Source organism: Myripristis murdjan, chromosome 1, assembly GCF_902150065.1.
Source record: "Myripristis murdjan chromosome 1, fMyrMur1.1, whole genome shotgun sequence".
Classification (NCBI taxonomy): domain Eukaryota; kingdom Metazoa; phylum Chordata; class Actinopteri; order Holocentriformes; family Holocentridae; genus Myripristis; species Myripristis murdjan.
The window spans coordinates 24,553,712-24,575,424 of record NC_043980.1 but is presented as its reverse complement, the minus strand read 5'-3'; the positions used below and the strand labels follow the sequence as shown (position 1 = coordinate 24,575,424).

At 42.8% G+C, this 21,713-nt stretch overlaps 1 protein-coding gene across 1 annotated transcript in view; it reads left to right on the top strand.

Annotated features, from left to right (window-relative positions):
• The window catches only part of cntln (centlein, centrosomal protein), a 94,959-nt gene extending 74,059 nt beyond the window's left edge, over positions 1 to 20,900 (top strand). Inside the window, exons 25-27 of the mRNA XM_030063569.1 lie at positions 844 to 1,041; positions 7,826 to 7,900; positions 20,088 to 20,900. Coding sequence (XP_029919429.1) covers positions 844 to 1,041; positions 7,826 to 7,900; positions 20,088 to 20,198 — 384 coding nt within the window. The 3' untranslated portion in view covers positions 20,199 to 20,900. The remainder of the gene's footprint in view (positions 1 to 843; positions 1,042 to 7,825; positions 7,901 to 20,087) is intronic.
• Positions 20,901 to 21,713: the final 813 nt, after the last annotated feature.

The following is a 21,713-nucleotide window of genomic DNA, read 5'->3' as shown; positions in this document are numbered from 1 at the left end:
TTTGTGTGTGTGTGTGTTGGTGTACACTATGCACCTTACTTGTTTTGTTATTTAGTGTATTGTTTAAGAGCATGTTGCTCTTTGTTATTTTTTTTATTTTGTTTTTGTGTGCATGCTGCGAGTTCTCTTGTCTCCAGCTATCTCTCATCTGACCGTCTATTCCAAGGTCAGCTTTTCAGCAGGCTTACAGGGGAATGATACAGAAGATTATTGCCTCGATCAATAAGCTCAAAATGAAGCAAAGGGGAGTTTACTTTATTGACTTTCCCGTGTACAGTGGCAGTTTTAACATTTAATTGTCTCTCTGTATTTAGAGCAAACTCCCATTTAGCGCTCGACAACTGTGCCGTCCCATGCCTGCCTCGTCTCACTCGCCATTCACTCGGGCACCATTTGAAACAGCTCCTCGTAGCTTAATTATTAACAGTGTTATGCTGCCCTGTTGTACTGTGAGACATTCAGAAAGCAAATAAATAAATGAATGGCTGTATTTTCAGTAGCTCTCTCTGTCTTTCTCTCTCTGATGCATGATTCTCTGTCAATTCTGTAGAGATTTTAGCAAAACTTGGGGTGCGTTTGATATCAAAGCTGTGTTCCCTCAGCTTTCAATCGACAGGGCAAAAAACCCTCAGGTCCACATTCCTACAAGGGAGCGTGAGGCGAAACCGAAGAGAATCTGAGAGTGTCAAACTCAATATTCCTCCATAATGTACTAGGCCTCTCTGGCGCATGCTTGATCAATTTCATTTATTCATCTGCCAGGCAGAGCTATCCCTCTTGTTTTTCTACATCCATTTCATCACCCTCTTCTTTTTTTATTGCTTCTCCTCCCTCCCCCTTCAGGCCCTGGCCAGCGAAATACTCAGAGACATTCAAGAGGTTAAGCAGCAGTTGATGAAGAGGAGGAGGTGGAGGCAGGCCAATGCTGTGGCAGCAAAGGGCGGCCTGTCAGCTAAGTCCATGATCAAAGCCAAGTCCATTGCTGCCTCCATCCTCAATATGTCAGAGAATGACCTGGCGGACATGATGGACACTGACCAGGTAAGGCAAGGGACACCGGGTCAGCATTTCATACAAACACTAACTTGAAGATCTATAATAAATCCAGATTATGCCCACAGCACCCAACACACCTATAATAGATTTCTTACACTCTAAAATCCCTAAACATTGTAAAAGTTTTCAGGGGCATATTCACTCAGTGATTGCTCCAGAGAAATGAGAAAGACATTATGTTGTCAATACCCAGTTGTTGCTTTGGGTATCTTCTCTGTCAATTGAGACTCTTCCATATGAGTGGCTTAGAGCGAACTTTAACTCGTCCACCGGGAGCATAGATTACTTATTGTTGGTGTAGAAGCAAGGAAAATATGGAGAAGTGTTGCCTTTTCATTGTAGTTCAGTTCAAGTGTTATCTAACACTATTTAGCCTTGGTGTAAATCTGTACTAACATCTGACCTTCTGTTATTGATGGGCAGTCAGACGTAGGTGGACCACACACCTACCAACGTTGCTAATAAGTTGGGAAAGTAACACTACAGCAGGGAACGATGTGGCTTCACATTTAAATTTAGTGCTCTTGCTGTAGACAAGATGAAGCGTCTGTCAACACCTGTCGAATTGATATAAGATTTGACATGACACAGGTTGAATGAGTGCAACCCTTTCTTTCTGATAAAAACCATCTTTAAAGTGAAAGCCTTTGCCATTGAGCTATCCTCCTCCAAAAGTTTGAGTTTTTGCACTCTTCTTCCAACTTGGTGGGTCCTTTCTCTACCATAGATCATACCCAGCACTCTCGTCAATTAACAGCTCCATGTTACAATCAGCCTCCCATCCCTGGGGACTTCTCCCATCTATCACAAGATGAGAGAGGGTGCACTGGGCACTTATTCACACTTGAAACCAATTTTAGCCCCTTGCCGTCCAGCCCCACCCAGGAAATGACAGGGCACAGTTTCTCACTTGACAAAATGTCCCTCTCATCGGAGCTGAAGACTCTGTGGGTAGAACCGATCTCCTCTCCACTTGTTTCCTCCATCATGTTAATGGCTGCTGGCTCTCTGTGTGTGGTGTGTTCATGTTTCTGTTATGTTAATTGAATGTTTGTGAATCAAAGCACTGTTTGGACGATAGAGACCCACTGGAGAATGGTGAAATCTTCATGTCACAGAAGGACGTTTGGTGTATGTGTGTGCGTGTTACCAAATCTGAGTTTGATTGTCAGAAATAGAGGTTGCTTACACTTGTGTGTGGATCTCTCTCTCTCTCTCTCTCTTTCTCTCTCTCTCTCTCTCTCTCTCTCTCTCTCTCTCTCTCTCTCTCTCTCTCTCTCCCTCTCCCTCTCCCTCTGTGTGTGTGTGTGTGTGTGTGTGTGTGTGTGTGTGTGTGTGAGGCAGCCACAAGGGCCATTCATGGAGTACGCTAGTTTAAACTCCCAGTGGACACAGTAAAGGACTGGGGTGGTTATATGAAGTCTGTGTCTTTATCTAGTGCTCAGCCAACTGAGGATAGAAGCTAACTCACAGACACGTTCGCCTGCTTGGACGAGGCTAAGATGAACTAGACTGCTCTGACAGTACGGATTAGGCTACACTGGTAGTGAACATCAGTGTGAAATGGAACTAAATTTATATCATCAGCCAGCAGCAACAATCTTAACTGAGGCGTTCAGCTTTTTTTCTGAATTTTTTCTGTGTTTTGAATAAGGAGATGTCGATTAGCCCCAGCCCACTGAAGCTCCAGTGTTTAAATTAATTTTTCCTAAAAATCAGTTTGAACTTTTTGGCACTTCATAGGCAGTTGTTACCTCCTTGTAGGGCGGGGCAGTCCAATCACTGAGATGTTCTGGCATTTCAGTTGACTTATATTTGTCAATATATGCTCACAAAAGCATTTATTCAGGGACAAGATACATTTGTGTGTTGCCAGCAGGCTTTGTAGAGGTATAACAATTTAGTAATGAAACTGAAACCACAATTCTGCAGCCCCATTATATCTTCATCAAGCTGTACATGTGGTTAATAACCATGATTTTTTTTCCCCTTACCACAGTTCTTGCACGTGATTTGTTTTTCTTTTGAGCAAGATATGAAATTAAAATTAATACATTTCTTAATGTAGAACATTTAGCACTGCTTTTGATTAATACTAGCAAAAGGCCTAATAATGGACTTTTCCATGAGCAGCATAAAAAGTCTTTCTGTTGCACAACATTTACAACACTAGCAAAAGCTGTTTCAACTTTTGTGTTGAATTTTTGGCATAGGTTTAACTTAAAAAGAAAGAACATGAATTCTGAGTCAGTACAGTTTTTTTAAGCCAAACTGTAAAATCCAAAGTACAAACTGAACTGTGAAAAACTTTAACCATTGCAACCCTAAGGCAACAATCAGAGGTAAGAAGATGAAACAGAGGCAGTGTTAGTGGTGTAATTCCCATTGTTTTCTATGATTTAGGAGCAGTATGGTTGATCACAGGACGGTTCCATGGCAGAGCTGAGAGCAATGTGTTGGTTCCTGTAAAGTTCGGTACAGCAGTATGTAATTTGCAGCAAAATACATGGAAGTTTACATCATATAGGTGCGACAAATGCATAGGTAGGCCTATCAAAAGGCAAAGATTTGTGCTCGGCTAATAAATATGTGGCAGTACAGAAAACCCAACTTTGAAAACAGCCAAATGTAATAAAACCACATAAAACGTACAAGATCCTGCTGTGAAGAAGCCTGAAAGAAGCCTTTATGACTCCATTATCTTTTGAAATGTGAGGGATTGGTCAGGAATTACACACTCCAATCAACACTCATATACCCCCACCTTTCAGAGAAGGTGCCGAGATGGATGAGTCCAGTAGAGCTACACAGTGCCAAAAAACTAAAACCAAGAAGTGATGAATGTGAACACACCCTCTCTAAATGGCTGGGTCCAGGCTTGAAATCTGATAATGAAACGTAGACAACAGTTTGAGATACGGTTGAGTGATATGGATAAAATCAAATATCGCAAAATTTGGGTTGCCCCTGTTGCTCACCTGGCAGAACGCGCACCACGAATCAAGTCAAAGTCCTTACCACAGCAGCCCGGGGTCAATCATTGACCAAGCCCTTTTCTGCATGGGATCTCCGATTTCTCCCGCCCCTGGCTTTCCTGTCTCTCTCTTCTGTCACTATTGAGCAAAGCAGGAATGCCACAAAAAAAAAAAAAAATCTAAAATATATGTATTATCACAATATCGATATTGTGACAAATCTGTAGAAATGACAATTGGTGTTTTCATAAGTTATTTACACAAAAGATTTCTGATGAACAGTCATTAGTAGTGTGGATATGATGACCAAGCAGGTAGAGGCAAATAATTGGACAGCTAAAAGTCTAATAAGTTCAGACAGTTGCGCCCCCTTTTACTGTAATGCAGACATTTCTGTCATTCATATCCAAAATCCTACAATTTCTAATCTCATATCACAGTATCAGTATAACACTGATCTATTGCCCAGGCCTTGTTTCAGTGCTGTAATATTTCCAACCCCTCACTAATAAGTGTCTGGCACATTTGCACATTTTTTGTAGATTATGTAATTTTCTTTGGGCATGAGAGCAAATTCATTGCAGTAGTTTTCAATAAATCCAGCGCAGCCAGTTTTTGTATTCGCATGGTTGTGGGAGACCAGTGGTGAAAGATAGAGCTCATTGCTTAGTGTGATGGCTGTCATTAGTTTTGCTTTTAAATCAGAACACACCATTGCCAGCATAGCTTCTTAAGGAGGCAGCTTTTTCTTTTTTTTTTTTTGCACCACTCTAACACAGCACTGGGTTTTTAGAATAATTTAAGTTTTGATAGGAAATTCACTCCATGGATTATTGACTTGCAGTCATTTTTAATTAATTTAGATGATTTCACCATGTAATGTAACATTTTGAGGAAAAAATGATTGAAATGACAACCCTGTCACAATCATCAACATTTCAGAAGCCTGCTTTTATTTCCTCTTGACCATTCGAGTTGGTGTGTTGCTGCTTGCTTTCCAAAAAAAAAAAAAAAAAAAGCACAAAACTTTAATCTATGGGTATCCTGGAGGTATTTGACTAGGCAGAAATGTGGTCGTGAGATCTGTTTGTGCAGCTGATAGCTGTGGACAGTACTGGAAGCACTCTTGTTTTCAGGGTTTTTATAGGAATGGGGATGGTGTTCACTTATTTTTATTTATTTTTTCAAAGCTCTGAAAGGCCTTTGTGCTATCAAGGCTGAAGCATATAGCTGCCTGTCTGCACACATACACACACACACACTCATAAACCAATACAATCAGAGATACATTCAAGCATTCAAGGAAGGCATGCAAGTATGCTGAAGTCGGCTCACACTCACCTAGTACACACATACACACACACACACACACCGTTCTGCACACTGTTGTTTGCCTCTTCATCCTCTCTCTGTGGCTCACAGAGGAGCAGGGAGAGGGTCGGCTGGCTTCAGGCTCCCTTTGCAACTTGTTGCAGAGTTGATGATCAAGCTGTAATAAGGCTAGAATTGCCAAGCCAGTTTGTTTTGCACCTAATGATAGAGCGAGGACAGAGTCAGAGCATTGCTATGCACCTACCAAGGCAGGATAGACTCACACACACACACACACACACACACACACACACACACACACAGACACCATCCTCACCCCAGTGGGAGGCACCAAAAGGCAATAGTGACAAGGAGCCCACCACCTCTCACTCTGTCTCTCTCCCCACTCTCTCTCTTTCACACACATACATACACTCTCCCTTGCTCTTTAAAGATTTTTTTTTTTTTGGCATTTCTGCTTTATTTGACAGTCACAGTAGAGATAGACAGGAAAGGCAGGGGAGAGAGAGGGGATGATGTGCAGCAAAGGACCTGCAGGATTCGAACCCTGGTCGCTGCGATCGGGACTAAGCCCTGGTACATGGTGCGCGTGCTTCACCGGAGAGCCACCGGGGCGCCCCCACCCTTGCTCTTTATCTGTGTATCTCTCTGTTACTTTATGGGCAAGAGTCACTAATAAGGCAGACATGGAAATTAACCTAGCCCTAATGCTATCACCAAGGAGCCTCCATAGAGGATAGCCATGGAGCAAGGAAGTGCCGGCAGGAAACACACACACACACACACACACACACACACACACACACACACACATACACACACTTCTCCCCTGCTCTCCCCATGTCCCTGTGAGGCAGCACAAGGCTCGTCACATCATTTGGAGCAGCAACACCTGGGGTTAAAAGAGAGGAGAGGCAGCACATTAGTGCTGAGGTGTACATGGCCAAGCAGTCAGTCTTTGCCCGGTTCATTAGCAGTAACAAGACTACCACTCTTTTAGGTCTTTATACATGAGTAACATGCACACACACATATTGGCATACCCTGCCACTGAGTCTCCAGAGAGGCTTCTCAAGGTTTGGGCTCATATGAGTCTAAAATCCTGCCCTGCAGCAGGAGACCCATAAAGACCAAGGTCATAATACAGAGGCAGGTTTCTTTCCTGAAATATTTTCTCTCATCAAGGAAATGTCACATTGTATTCACCTAACTTTACCTAGTGCAGCTTTGTCACACTTCTGCTTTTATTTTATTTATTTACTCACAGTCATAAAGCCACTCTGTAGTTTTATACAAACAATCTGAACCTGCATTCTGACCTCAGCCAAACAGCACTTGGTAATCCTGCTCAGCCATTATGTGCCCATCTTTCTCTTCTTTATCTCTGCCAGGCGATAGCCTGGAGGGGATCGTGCATTTGGATGTGTGCGTGTGTGTCTTTGTGTGTGTGTGTGTCTGCCCACAGCTAATCTTGCTCTAATTTTTTAGTGAGCCCATCACTAAAAATGTTATGATTGTATGATGAAGAATGAGGTTGCAGTGATGCAAAGATTTTGTTTTGCTAATTGCGTTCTCTCCTCATTCACTGTCTAGCTCACTTGATCACTGCTGCTTTCTCCCTCTCTCTTTCAGGGCATTCTAGCAGACATACTACTGGCCTAATATTTTTTTATACTTTGTCAGTGTTTGCTCAGATTGCTCAGGACGTGCACTGAGCTGTTTGGCCGACTGACAAATAAAGGCAACAGAGCACAGAGCAGACGTACAGGAGAAAATTGGTTGAACAGCCTGATGCTTCACACCTGTAAAAAATCACATGTAAAAGTCACACCGTAAAACTAAGGGACAGAGATAGAGAGAAATGGGGCGGGGCAAACTGATGTGTGTGTTGTGGCAGACTGAGAGGTTGTGTGTGTGTGAGAGAGAGAGAGAGCGGACAGAGTGAGACTTTAGTGGTCATTTTGAATTTTGCTATTTTAATTCATTCTCTTTTTGAAACATGGTGTCTGTTGAAAGCCATATGACTGTTAGCAGAGAACCAGAAATGGTTTGTGAGGTGGTTCCACAGGTTGTCAACCGAAGGTATAATGTATGTAATAAAGTGAAACATATAGAGAACAAGAAACAGCTAAATTCAAGAGGCTTTGGAAGTTTTTACGGTATATTTTTACAGTATATATACTGTACAGTATTATATTTGAATCATACAGTAAATTAATTTGTAATTTTAAAATATTTTCACAATATAATTGGGTGCTGAGTCTCTCTCAGCACATAGAGTAGCCTGTAGCCTGGAAAAGGGGAGATACGTCTGGCAGAGGTCTGTACATGCTTCTATTTGTTTTGTGGGGGTTTTTTGTTGTTGTTGTTGTTGTTGTTTTGTTTGTTTGTTTGTTTGTTTGTTTTTGGTTCCTTGTTGCCTATGTCATGGTGCTGAGATGTCTGTGATGTTGTGTTTGCAGGGGACAGAAGCCAGTTCAGAGGCTCTCAGGGACCAGGAGTGGCTGCAGCAGATCAACCATATCCTCCAAAAGAAGGTCAGGCACACTTATGGACAAAAAATAGAAACATGATACATGATACTCAATCCTGCACTATCTCAAACTCTTCTGCTAGCTGGTGCTAACTCTTTTTTTATAGTGAAAAACCTAGCAAAGCTCTTAGCTGCCGTGTAGTTAAAGCAAAAACTGCTGTATATACTGCAATGTTAAAACTAAACAAAACATTTGCACATCATTGCATGTCATTGGTTATTACATTTGAAGTTGACTCAGTCAAAAGTGAGTCAGATGAGCACAGCGGGACTCTTGCTATTAGGGGCAGGGTTTCAATCCAGACCGAACAGAAGGTCGATCCCAACCCAGCCCATGCCTCATGAATACAATATGTTATGAAGTGTAATGTTTTCTGTTTTGGGTGTTTTTGCTGCTGATTTCATGTGTGAACTTTCCACCGTAGAATTTGCTTTGTGGGGGGCAAAGCTTTTGTTGTATTTACAGTAACATGACAAGTGGAGCTGTGACCAACTTGAATAACGCTATCTTCACTTCACCTGGTTCACTGTATCTCCTCTTTTCTGCCGTGTGTGTGTGTGGGGGTGTGTGTGTGTGTGTGTGTGAGAGAGAGATCCTAGCATGGCCACAAATGGCAATAATGAGTAGCCTAGCCTACAGCTAGGTTAGTCTTCATTTGGGTTTGATCAGATGTGGCCTTTAAGCAACTGAATGCAGGCAAAAATCTGTCATTTCTCCCAATAGGCTCAAAAGTTTTTTGACTGTCTTGACTCTCTCGAACTTAAATGTATGTTGCTTAAAAGTTTTATGTGAGTTTATTAAATATTATTGCATTATTGCCAATCGTCCGGGCCTCTAGCCTTGACTAAAGATCGGATGCGTACCTTTGTATTAGGGACCATTAGGGTTTGTAATATTTTAATATTTCAAATTAGCAAAAACACTTTTTGCATTTGTGATGGTTTGCACCTAAGTCATTGGACCTATACTGTACTGACACTTACCTGTAGGGCCAAATATTTGTTTTTCTGAGTACAGCTAAATGTAAGCTAAATTAAGATTATCAGTGTGCTTGAGTCATTTCTTTTTTTTTAGTAAAATACAGTGTATAGCCTTGATTTTCAGGGTTTTCTCAAGGCATTTTCTATAATAGTTCATATTTTATTCTACACGGAAAATTACAGGTACTTGGAAAGGCTTCGGTCACCAAATATAGCTGCTAATTTGGGTACCAGTTGCAGCCAAATCATTTGGGGACCAATTTTAATCTGTGCTAGCAACCTGTGGGTACTGCTCTAGTTGTACAAAAAAAAAAAAAAAACTGCTGCAAAAGATAAAACAAAGAGCTGCGACTGCTTGCTCATGTACTGTATGTGTGTGTTTGAGTTTTTGTGTGCACAGGCACTCATCTGTGAGTGCTCTACTGGAGCTTTACTGGAGTGCTGTCAGTGTCTGCTCGCTGTGATATGTGTATGATTGAGAGTGTTGAGTGTGTGTATGTGTGTCTTGTCTGTGTTCTTGTCAGCGCCTGCCGCAGGCACTCATGCGTCGCCTCCGCACCGCGACACACACCAGACACTGTTCTCTCGTTCCCCAGATCTTCTTCTGACCTTTCCACCCTCCCCCCCTCCCACACAAACACACATAGACACACACGCACACACACACACACACAGTGCTCCACTCAATCCATGTTTTTCCCTTCTAGCTGGACAGCTCTCAGTCCCAGTTCTCTGTCTTTCTCTGCCATCCTCCACTGTCCCGCATTCCTCTCTCTCTCGCTCTCTCTCTCTCTCTCTCTCTCTCTCTCTCTCTCTCTCTCTCTCTCTCTCTCTCTCTCTCGCTCGCTCTCTCTCTCTCTCTCTCTCGCTCTCTCTCTCCCTCACTCCCTCTCTCTCTCTCTCTCTCTCTCTCTCTCTGGCTCAGACCCCGAGGCAGCTTGTTAGTGGGGAACTAAATATTGATTTGGCGGGCCTGTCGATGCCGGGAGAATGAGCTAGTGTCCACCAGAGACCTCGGCACCGGCAGCCTGCTATCGACGTTTTCCGTGGGCAGAAGAGGGGTGGGGTGGGGGGGCGCTGGAGTTGGTGGTGGTGGAGGGGATGAGTGGAGGAGGAAAAGAGCGAAGTATGACAAGGCTGAGACTCACCCCTGGGTCCCTGAGGGGACCACTGGGACCGCCGCAGTCACCCCCCCGCACACACAGACACACACACACTGCACCAGACATTTTCTATCCCCTTTCAAGTCCATCTTGTTCTGTTTTTTTTTGTTTGTTTGTTTGTTTTGGGTTTCTCTTTTTTTTGGGTTTTGTTTCTAATTTCTTCTCCTCTTTACCTATCGGCCTCATCTCACTGTCTGCTTCATAAACATACTGTCGTTTTAGTATGGGCACCAGCTCCCTCTCCCCTTTATTTCCCTGTTTCTGTCTTTCTTATTTGGAAGTTACCATGGGCTGGCGTGTCATCTCACATGGCCATATGATGACGTGTGCATGTATTTTTGTGAATAAAGGTGAATATCTCAAGGTGATGTTTGTAAGAGCTTAAGGTGGCTGTACCATATACAGTATGTCCAATGGTGAGAAGCAAGTATGATCTTAGTATGGAAACAGATAGGACACATAAGTGCTGCATTGCTTCATAAGAAGTCTCATGGCTCCCCCCATGGCCTCTCTCCTCTCTGTCATAGCTTATGAAAGGCTCACCAAGCAGAACATCTGTGAAGTGAAATAGCCTGGCCTGTCACCCCACCAGTGACACTAATAACACACTCCCCTAATAGTGATATGATCTTACCCCCCAGCTGTACAACACACACGCACAGACTTCTTCAGATAAAAAGGCATGGAGACAGAAATAGACCAAGCGAGAGGAAAGATGAGAGAGATCCATGTCCTCAACTGGCTGGCTGTCACTGAAGGGATGAGGATGTGTCCATCTGTGTGTGTATGTGTGTGTATGTGTGTGTTGGGGAATGTGTACATATGCGTGTGAGAATGTGCACACTCACAGCAGCATCGTCTTGTCACTGTCAGTGTCTAATGGAGCTGCCAGTGGGACAGCACTTTATTATCTCAGTGGCCCTGTCAATAGCAAACCCATCACTCACTGCATGTGTGTGTGTTGTGTGTGTGACGTAGAGGGAGAGGGTAAGTGTGTATCTGTGTCTCTGCGTGTGGGCCATTGTTCGCCATTGCTGTCAACCCCGGCCACATGTCAACGTAACAAGGAAGAGAGACAGCCGCAGCACACTGGCCAACAGTAGTAGAAAGAGAGGAGTTTTCAGCATTTCTTTTCAGCATTTCTTCAGGAAAAGGAAGATATACAACAAAAAAAAAATCCCAAACTGTGACTGTGTGTGTGTGTTGAGTTAGTGCTCCCTCCCTCTCAGCCGCAGCAGTACCTGCCTGCAACAGGGCATCGGTGTAGATTTCCGTAGCCCCTTCAAAGCCGCCCCACACGTCCACTCAAAACCAAATGAAACATTGCATTCATTTCCTCCTCTCTCACCTCCACTGGTGAGTTAATGAAATCAAACCCTATGTCTCTCAGTAGAGAGCCACCATAAGCAGCACTACATTGCCTGAACCCAGGGACGGGGCTATCTAATAATCATGAGCTGGCCAGGGGGGTGTACTGTATGGCTCCACCGCAACCCACTATGAATAAGGCCAGCCGTGAAGATGGAGTGTCCATGTGGGCCATGGGGTCCAGGCACCGGCCCGGGGAAGCATTGATTTAATTGCCTTTGGTTTATTTGTGGAGTCCTAATTATTGACTGGAGGTAGAATTTAATGGGCCAAGTCTTTATGAAGACAGGGAAATGACTGGCTTCTGCTGCTGGCCAATAATGAACGGGAGGAGCATGTGCATGCACGCGCATACTCCCGCACATAAACACACACGCACACATTCCCTCTAGATCATTTTTCAGACTCATTTTATACACACACATACCTATCTCAAGGCTCATGACAGCACAATAACATTTAAAAAGTCATCGACTCTGTTGGTTTCTTTATGAGAGGACAGTGATTTGGTTTACTGGTGTGGGGTGGCGCTGAGGGCCTGCTAATATTTACCCCCCAATCACACCCCAGGGAGAGTTACAAGCATCACTTCTTATCAACCTCCAAACTATAACAAGCAGTCGAACATTGCATTAATACAGTAGCAGAGACAAGCTGAAACCAAGCTGCGCTGGACTTGTGATAAACCATCAAACATGTTTATGGATGGACTGCGGGGCAGAAATAACTTGACACCAGGTGGTACTGCAAATTCACTGCCCCCTGTAATTTTAAACCCTTGAAGAACAATGGGCGGTGTGTGTGGGTGGGAGTGGGTGGGGGGGTTGCAACTCATTCCTGGGACAATAAATGGCATCATTTATTTTAAGTTAAGCAACAGACTTCATTGTCATCGCTTCTCTTCAAGGCTTCTCCTCAAGGTTTCCGGCCATATTGGCTCTTCTGCAGGGTATTACACTGTAAACACTCGGAATTAAAGATATCAAAGGCTCTTTGCCTTACAGTGCTGGTGCACTAAGAAAGTTTTCTATTGTTGTCGGTGCCGGCAGGGTGAGGGGTAGTGTGTTGTGTGTGGCTCATTATGCCTCTGTAATGACAAGGAACAGCTCTGAGTCCCACACTTCCCTCTGAAGGAAAGTGACTCTAATTAAGCCTCGTTTAATGATTGAGCTAATTAAATCAGCCACTCTTTCTCTCTCTCTCTCTCTCTCTCTCTCCCTCTATGTGCATGTGTGTGTGTTTGTGTATGTGAGGAGGGGACTCAAGCTGAGCCTTTGTACCGTAAATGTGTCACTGGAACGGTGGTGGGAACTAGAGAGGACGGGTCCCAAGAGAATAAGGGCAGTCGGGTCGTTGTTAATACCAATGCACACTGTGACCTAGTCCTAATTTAGTTCGTTCCAATACTTTCTATTGTTCCAGCGTTGACTACAAACCTTCCCCAAATATGGAATGATGGATCAAGTGCATTTTCTGTAGCGGAAAAATATGTCGTTTTCACATAATCAGGGTGTGAAACCAGCACCCAACAACGTGCCAAATGTGAGTATTGATTGTCAGTGGAACCAACATGTTAGACACATTTTCTGGTAGAAATTAAGCCGCTGAAAAAATACCCAAAATATAGAGTATAAAGTTCACATGGATACAGCAATTGCAAAATATGAGAATTCAGCTCTCACAAATTCTCATGTTTGTGAGGTTACTCGTCATCAGCCGAAACATCTACTAGAGCAATATCAAACAGAAACCCAATGTTAGCATATATGTTTGTGTGAAAATCATAGGCAAAAGGGTCTAATTTTCATCAGTTGTACAAAACAATGATAAGACACTGCAGAGGGTAAAAAAAAGACAGAAGACAATTGATAATAACTTTGATAACTGACTAATAACTAATTGACTACCCACAGTAACTGTTTATTCATCCATCAGACATAGTTCCAGGTTAAACATAAATGGCATTTAAAACTTGACATGTTTTTTTATCTGCGCATTTATCTCTTCCATGTGACTGGATCCATTAAATTCTGTTGCTGCTCTCCAACTGAAATAATTACTTTTCTTAACTAAAAGCAAATATTGCAGCACACATGACTGTAAATATGAAGCTGGCCGCACTGACTGGTTGGCACGATACATTTTCGACTAGAACCATTCTACCTTGTTACTGAGCCAAAAAAAAAAAAAAAAACAGTATTAAGAAGAGGGAGAATCACTACATCTCTGGTCAAGTGCAGTGGGTCACAACAAATCACTGAACGTTTTTTTAAAATTACATTGATTGTTATTAGATTATTAAAGTGTGTGAAAAACTTTTCTTTCTTATATAGACTAACATTCAAATGTTTGTCTATATAAACCCCATTCTTTCCTCCCACCGACAATTGAGTTTTTTGAGCTTGATGTCTCAGAAATGCCAACAAATCAGAGACAAGATCCCCTTAATAAGATGTGAGCTCCCCTAAAAGCATGATGCAAGAAATGTTGGCGGGTCTCTAAAATATGTAATAACAATATGCAGTGTTCCTTCCATCTAAAATTTGCAGACGGCAGCCTTTCTTAAATATCATGCCCCGGTGCAATTAAACACATTCTTTCTAACCCTAGATGCAATACAGTTACAATAGGAATACCACGGAAATATTACAGGTTGATTTATCCAGCTAAACGGAGAGCCTGACTTTCTCGGACCCACTGGAATAATTAAATGATCTGAGCCTGAACATGATTGGATCCAGCCTGTAATAACTAACAGATGTGAAATGTGTCTTCAGTAATTAACGGTGCATTAAAATGAGGCTGGAGTGAGCATGGATGTCTCGTTTTCTTAAATGCCACTTTATTTTTTTGGGTGGAAGGAGGACTATCAAAGTAAGAATTTAATTTTATAGTCTCTCTCGCTCTCTCTCTGAAATGATTCGTGTGTATTTGAAAATGAGATCCGATCACAAGTCGGCACGCAAGACGCATTTTAATGCCAGGTGTGAACGGACAGACTGAGAGCTGTCCACTTGCGCGTGTTCGGTTCACCAAAGACGAGACCAGGCGGGAACAGAGCCTCACAGTTTCTGGCTAGCCATAGCAAACAGCTAATTTCAAGAAATGCTGGAATCAACAGAGTGAATATTCTAAAGTTATGATGCTATACTGGCTCTGTAAGGTTACTCTCAGCCTGATCTGTACAGCGCACCCAAGGGTCGTCCTTTGCAACACAGTAGGCATTCCCTCTTGAAGTGGGCACAGAAAGAGAATTGATGATGAAAGTGGACATTTCCTCACTGAATAGATGACTCCACTGCTGTAGATTTATTCAATTCCCTTATTATGTAACTAAATAAACATGGTATGACAATATTGTACCACCCTCTTGTTTTTATGTGAGAATTTGCTGCAGGCAAAGCCAGCTGCGGTCTTATCTACTTCCCAGTGCAGCTCCTTGGCCATTAAGACATACTGTTAATCAGAAGTATGTTCTTGATTGCTGAGCTCTACCTAAAGGTTGCATCTCTTTTGTATGGATATCACCTTACTATATTTATACTTCAGTTGTGTCTGGATCACCTCATTTCCACACCTAATGAGTAGGAACCCGAAACAAAGACCTGGTGCTTTCCTGTGTTTAATCTAGGGTGTATTTAGGTCAGATCTCTAACAAATGCATGTTGCACACAGACCTGATGTTTCCAAACAACGTATCAAGAAAAGGAGAGATTTTTAATTACAGTATTTGTGGCCCCAAGTGTCCAATTCCCTTTCATATCAGTCTCTAGTGGCCTAAAGGGGAGAAGAGAGAGGGATCTGCTCTGCAGCAGGGTAGGTAATTACTAAGGAGAGAGAGAGTGTGTGAGAATAGGCTTGTCGGTGCTTTAGTGATTTTCTTACCTGAGCCCCTCTTTGCAAATGTGACATATTCATTATAGGAGATAATCAAATGCAAGACTTTTTAGCAGGGTGCCTTTGTGCTTGTGCTTTTTTCTATTTATCATGTTGTTGTTGTTGTTGTTGTTGTTATTCCCCCGTTTGATAAATTTGATTTTCAAACAAAAGTGAGAAGATCAAAGATCAGAGAGCTGTTTTTTCCCCCTCTGTGATCATGAAAAGTACTGTAACTACTTCTCACTTACCTTGAATAGTGGCCTAGATTGGAGACAGCTCTTCAGGCTGCGACAAAGAGTGCAGGTGAATCCAGTACCTTTACCAGACTGAAAATACTCTTGACATACCTGGAGATGAAAAACCATGTTTTTTTTTTTTTTCTCACATTAAGACATTTAAACTGTAGAGCACAAAAGGAGGATTGTTATGATGAATAATCTCGCAGCTATTATTACAGGATCCAGGCATACAGGTGTTTTTGTATATGCCATATAGGGACTAAGTGTTTCCTCTATAGTGGCATATCAGATTTTTGTCTAATTAAATAAGTGCACATGTGTAACGATATTCTGCAGAGCATTGGATTGTTTGGTGAATAACTGAGAAAACACTCTAATCCGCTGCTAAGTGCCCTTTTTTTCAGATGATGTACTCTTTTCATACCTCCTTCAAGCTCCCTGATTTTCTCCCCTCCCACTCTCTCTCTCAGTTCTACTCTCATCTGCTCTTTTTCTTTCTCATTTAGATATCCAGCCTGACACAATCTCCACAACCGCTCACAAATTGGGCCCTGGAAAATAATCGCACTAACCTGTTCTGAGGGAGAAGACAAAAGAGCAAGAATGATCGATTGGTTAAGAAAAAGTTGGTGTGTGTGATGCCACTACCAGACAACGGTCACTGGAGTGCTGCAACTTTGAGCTGCTCCTTGCCTTAAGCTGCGCCCCAGGCCACAGACTACCAATGTCATTTAATTGGCTCATAAAAACACCTTTCGCTCACAGCCCCTCACCTTGTCTTTATTCACACACACACTGTCAGTATCTTAACATATCAGTTCACCTCTGAAACATGTTCATGAAATCATAGCTACACAAAAGGCTTCATCTGCAGGGCCTATTGAATAGTAATGGCTATAAGTTAGCACAACGTAATACTTGATATTGTAGCATTGCCAAGGGGGACAAGGGGACTCTTGCAAAACAGCGGTTGCGTTGCTTAGCACTGGTGCTGGCTTGCTCCGCCAAAGGGGACAGGAGCCCAGCTAAATCAACTGTAGCATAACATTACTGCCAGTTGCTAACACTGCCTTAAGCCACCCAGGGGACCTGGTAGAGCAGCTGCATCACAGCTTACCTCAGACCGCCCTGAGGGAGCACAGGTCGCCACAAAGGTGGCAGTTAGATGAAAGGGAATGATAGTCCCCCTTGTGCCATTTGTATGTGTGTGTGGGTGTGTGTGTAAGTGCAAATGTTTGGAGGTACAAGTGTGATTGTGCATGTGTGTGGGTGAACATGAGAATTGCTGATGTGAGTCACGCACCGTAGGGAGATGAATCAAAATGAGAGGTATTTTATTATTTATCAACCATGCCTTCAAGAGTACAAGAAATCTTCTCACTCTACTTTGTGACATTCATCAACTTTAATGAAGATGTTGATATAGATGATATAGATGTTGTTGTGCTCATGCAGGTACGCTGAATGCAGTTTAATTTTGATTTCCCACAGATAGGTTTAATATAGGTTCCTGTGTAGGCTAGCATACTTTTAACATGCTAAGCTTCAGTCGTAAGCCATGTTAGAAATAAGGTTTATCTAGATCATGTTTACCTGTTAGTGTTGTTTACCCATATTATTTTCCCATATCAGTGGTTTTAATGATCCAGTCTCCCACTTTGCTGTCCCATAGAGCCTTGTGTTGTGGCTGTCTCTATTTTAGTGGGTATGTTTGCTTAGTTAGTGGCTCTAAGTGGAGTTAGCTGATTAGGAGAGAGCGAGAGAGAGAGAGAGAGAGAGTGTGTGTGTGTGTGTGTGAGAGAGAGAGAGAGAGAGAGAGAGAGAGAGAGAGAGAAACAGAGAATTCTCCCCAGAGGAGACAAGCAAAGGGAGATGTCTCAGCAGTTACTGCAGTGTAGTAGTTCTCTGAGGAGTAGCGCTGTGTGTTTGATGCATCCAGTGCTGCTGGGACTGTCTCCCTCTCCAACACACACACACACACACACACACACACACACACTCACACAGACTTCCAGCACACAGGGCCTTGTGTTCCCTGCTCCTGTTCCTGCTAATGAAGAGGAGAGAGGTGTCGAGGGGTGGGGGACTCTGTGATTGTGTGTCTGTGTGTGTGTGTGTGTGTGTGTCTGTGTGTGTGTTTGTTTGTGTGCCCATATTGGAAACATGTCTGTGTGTGAGTTTTTGAACTATATTGACTATACTGACTTATTCGATAAAGATAACAAGACTGGTTTCAAATCATAGCCCTATTTTTTTTATACCTTAAGACATGTAAGCTCTGCCAACCACCAAGTATAATTTTAATGTTAAAACATCCATGTTTATTCATGTCAAATCAACATGTGACTTGATTTATTTTCCCTCAGGCAGATGTTAGCAAAGCAAAATTATATGTTGGAGTTAAATTGAAGCTAAAGCACTTACAGGATAATTCCGGTATATTTCAACTTGGCCCCTATTTTTCCACCTTTTGGGGTTCAAATGACTGATAGGGACAAAATTTGTGAAATTCTTCCATTAGTGACAAGAATGCTTCAGCCGGCAGCCATGAAACAGACTGCAGTGTCATTAAAAAGGGCAAGTTCACCTATCAAATTATGTCCACTAGAAGTACCTGTTTTTGCCACTGACAGGTTGCTATTATTAGAGTCTGACAACATTACAGAAAGGATCCACACAGAGATAGACATTTTTCTTTACATCTAATAACATTACCTCCACTCTGTCAGTCTCTGTAGGTCTCTCCGCTCTTGGACCAACTTTTCAAAGTGCTTTGGTGTAGGATTTCTTCTCCTCTTTGGCTGGTAGTTGTAATCCCAGTCAAAATGGTCACTGCAGATCTGATGGTCTACAAGGTGCCGTGTATAGGAGGACATGAGTGTTCGGATCCATTTGTAGCACAGCTAGCCACAACTTCATCGTGTTCCTATCCAGCAAAAGTATCGAAGCTGCGCAAAATGTGGTACATCATTTTGTCACAATCTGGAAATGTGCAAACACGAACCAGTGTTTGTTTTTTTGTTTGTTTTCTCGTTTTTTTTTTTGTTTTTTTTTACTTGTAGAGAACACCAAGTTACACTTTCTGTCCTGCAAAACAACAAACTCTTCCTGGTGAGTCCTCTCTCCAACTCTCTCTCTCATTTCTGCTGTTGTCTTTCTGCAACAACTCACCTCACGTGAGATTTCAGAGCAAGACTTCTCCTTGAGCTAGATTTCAGTTCAGGTGATACATACGTCTGTCAGGGGATCCTTTCCGTAATGTTGTCAGGCACTTGTAATAACAATCTGAGCCTGTCAGTGGCAAAACAAGTAATTTGCCGGGTGAACTTGCCCCATGTGATTACATTGCAACCTGTTTCATGGCTGCCAATCTCGGTCAATACTGGACAAATTCCAAAATTGTTTGTCCTTATCAGTCGATTGGACCCCAAACAGTGGAAAAAAGTCCCAGGTTGAAAAACAACAATGATTTTGTTAAGCTGAGCTTCTATGTGTCTTATATATCTCTTATGTATATATATATGTGTGTGTGTGTGTGTGTGTGTGTGTGTGTGTGTGTACATACATACAGACATACATACATAAGATTTTGCATTATTTTTGCAATATTTTCCAAATGCAAACCATTAATCTGGCCAGTCCACTTCTCACATCTGACCATATGATTTGGGAACTTGCTAAGGGAATTCAATTTGCTTCCCTAGCCTCTGGAAAAGGCTGCATATAGTTGTAGTGAATATTTATGAATGATACAGTATGTATGCCTGCCTTTGATCACCCACCCTAATGACCATAAAGTCCTTGTGTTGATTCTGAGGAAAAACAAAATTAGCCAGAACTTGGAGGTGAAGCCTGCCCACCCTTGCTCTCTCTTTCCACCTCTCCATCTTCTCCTCGCCCACCACTAAGGAAACCACAAGTGGAAAACTCCTCCATATTCCAGCCCCTCTAATCCTGGATGCAGCCAAGTGGATTAAACTGGGCTCCTCTTCTTGTCCCCTTCCCTTATCCAGCACAGATCTAAAACTTCAGTCCCCTGTAAAAACAAGGTTATGTGTCCCAAGCGATGGCTGAGCCACTCTGTTCATGTTGCAAGGTATTCACACCCCTGCTGTAAGTGTTAAATAGGCAATATGTTAAACCTTAGGACAATGTACGGTGCTGTGCCTTCGGTGAGGCCAAAAAATGCCTATGATTTTCCTTGTAGCTGTAAACAACACCCAGAAATTGATCAAGACCGGAAGCTTAGGACAGATCAAAGTGGCCTTGTAGAATTAGCTTTTCCAACTACTGCTGTGTAGCCTGTTTTGTAATTTGCTTCATCAAAACACTGAACATGGACAGTCCCTCAAAAGTTTCTAAGTCCGCAGGCCCAATCTGAGGTTCTCTTGTTTCACTCACAAAACAGCAAATAGGCTCTCTGAAAAGCTGCCAGGTGTCAAAAATCAGCCTTTTTTTTAATAGTGGTATGTTTGTGTGTTTTCCTCATTTTCTCTACCCCCTCTACCTCCACCCCCGCACCGCTCCTTTTCTATCTTTCCCCTCCTCTCCTCCCCTGCAGATCCCCTCTGCTGGCCAGCTAATGGAGGCTGTGCGCGTGAAGATGAAGGAGAGGAAAGTGCTGACAGAAGAGCTGGCCGCGCTCGCAACACCAGTCAGCGAAAACGCCTGACTCCCTGGGCTGAGGCTGGGAAAACTGTCATCCTCTCCTTTCTCTCCCTCCCTCCCTCTCTCCCTCCCTGGTTCCTTCTCAGTGGGAGCTGGGCTGAGCCAAGCTGAGCCAGGGCAGCAGAACCAATATTTGCGAGAAAAACGCTGTCGACTCACTCTGGGCCACTAGCTCAACACAGCAGCCCTGCTTTTGTAAATGAGCCCTCGACATCTGTGTTAGCGCTCAGTGCACTATGTCTATCAGATGGCCCTTTAGCACCAAGCTAATTTACAATGCAGCCACACTCTCCCCCCACTCACAACTCAGACCCGGGGTGATAAGGCAAGTGCTTACGCTAATGTTTAAGTTAGACATGGTCTTTTTTCTTTCTCTCTCTTTTACCTCTCTCTCTAATTTATTTAGGATCTCAAGGACCTTAGGGTGCAGGGACCTGACCTAGCAATGCCAAGTCGACACTTTGAGGATGTTAAGATTGCAGTACAGTGCAGAATATTCACTGCAAGTCCTGATACTGTACTGTGTTCAATCATTGAAACCCAGTGAGTTACATTTATCAAATGCACCAAAATAGTTTATTTCTTGGAGATTTTTTTTTTTCATACATGCTTACAAAACGTCCGTTTTGTGTATTTGTTCAGTCAATAATCCAGTGAGTATTTATGTTACGAGACAGGTTATTGTTGATTTTGAATAAAGGCATTTCTTTTACTTTTTTGTCTGAAGTATGTGTTTCCCAGACTGCTTTACAGTGGCTCGCTTCATTGTCTCATTGTTGATGTGAATCTAAATGTTGTTCTGAGTTTTGGTTCATTCCAGTAGTTCAGAGGACTGTCAGTCAGCCTGTGTTGGTGGCTGTGGACGCTCTGGTGGACAGCAGGGTTTCACACACTTCTGAGATGATTGACAGCTGACTGTTGGCATGGTTCCTGTCTGTAATGAGTGACCCCCACTGTTGACTTCATTAACATGGGTCCACATGAGCGTACACACACATTCACAGCACACGGCTGCACAGTGGTGCACTGGTGGAGCGGTTCCACCCTTGACATCGCTACCTCCAACCCCTTTTATCTGTTTCTCTTTTCCTCTCTCTCACTCTTTTATTATTCATCTTGAATATCAAACCATGATCCTGGTCTCCTCTGTCCTTGAGTTGGCATCCTACACCAGAGACCACACACTCCTCCCTTCAAATCATTCCTTTTTTCCCACCCTTTCTTTACCTCTTTTAGCTTTTGTTTTCCTCTTTGCCACTTTTCCTCTTTCGTTTTCTCTTTTTTTATGTACAATTAACAATTGTATGAAGAATCCTCCGTTCAGGAATTAACAAGAAATAATTCCACTTTTTAATCCCCCCTCCCTTCTCAAATATATGCTAATGATGTCGTTTGCCTTTATCTTTTTATAATAAAGGATTAGGCCAGGACTGTCTCTAGCTGCAACTCAGGGACCAATTTAGCTTGGATCCAGGAGAGACAAACCCTGGTGGTTAATTACCATTCATTAACATAGTTT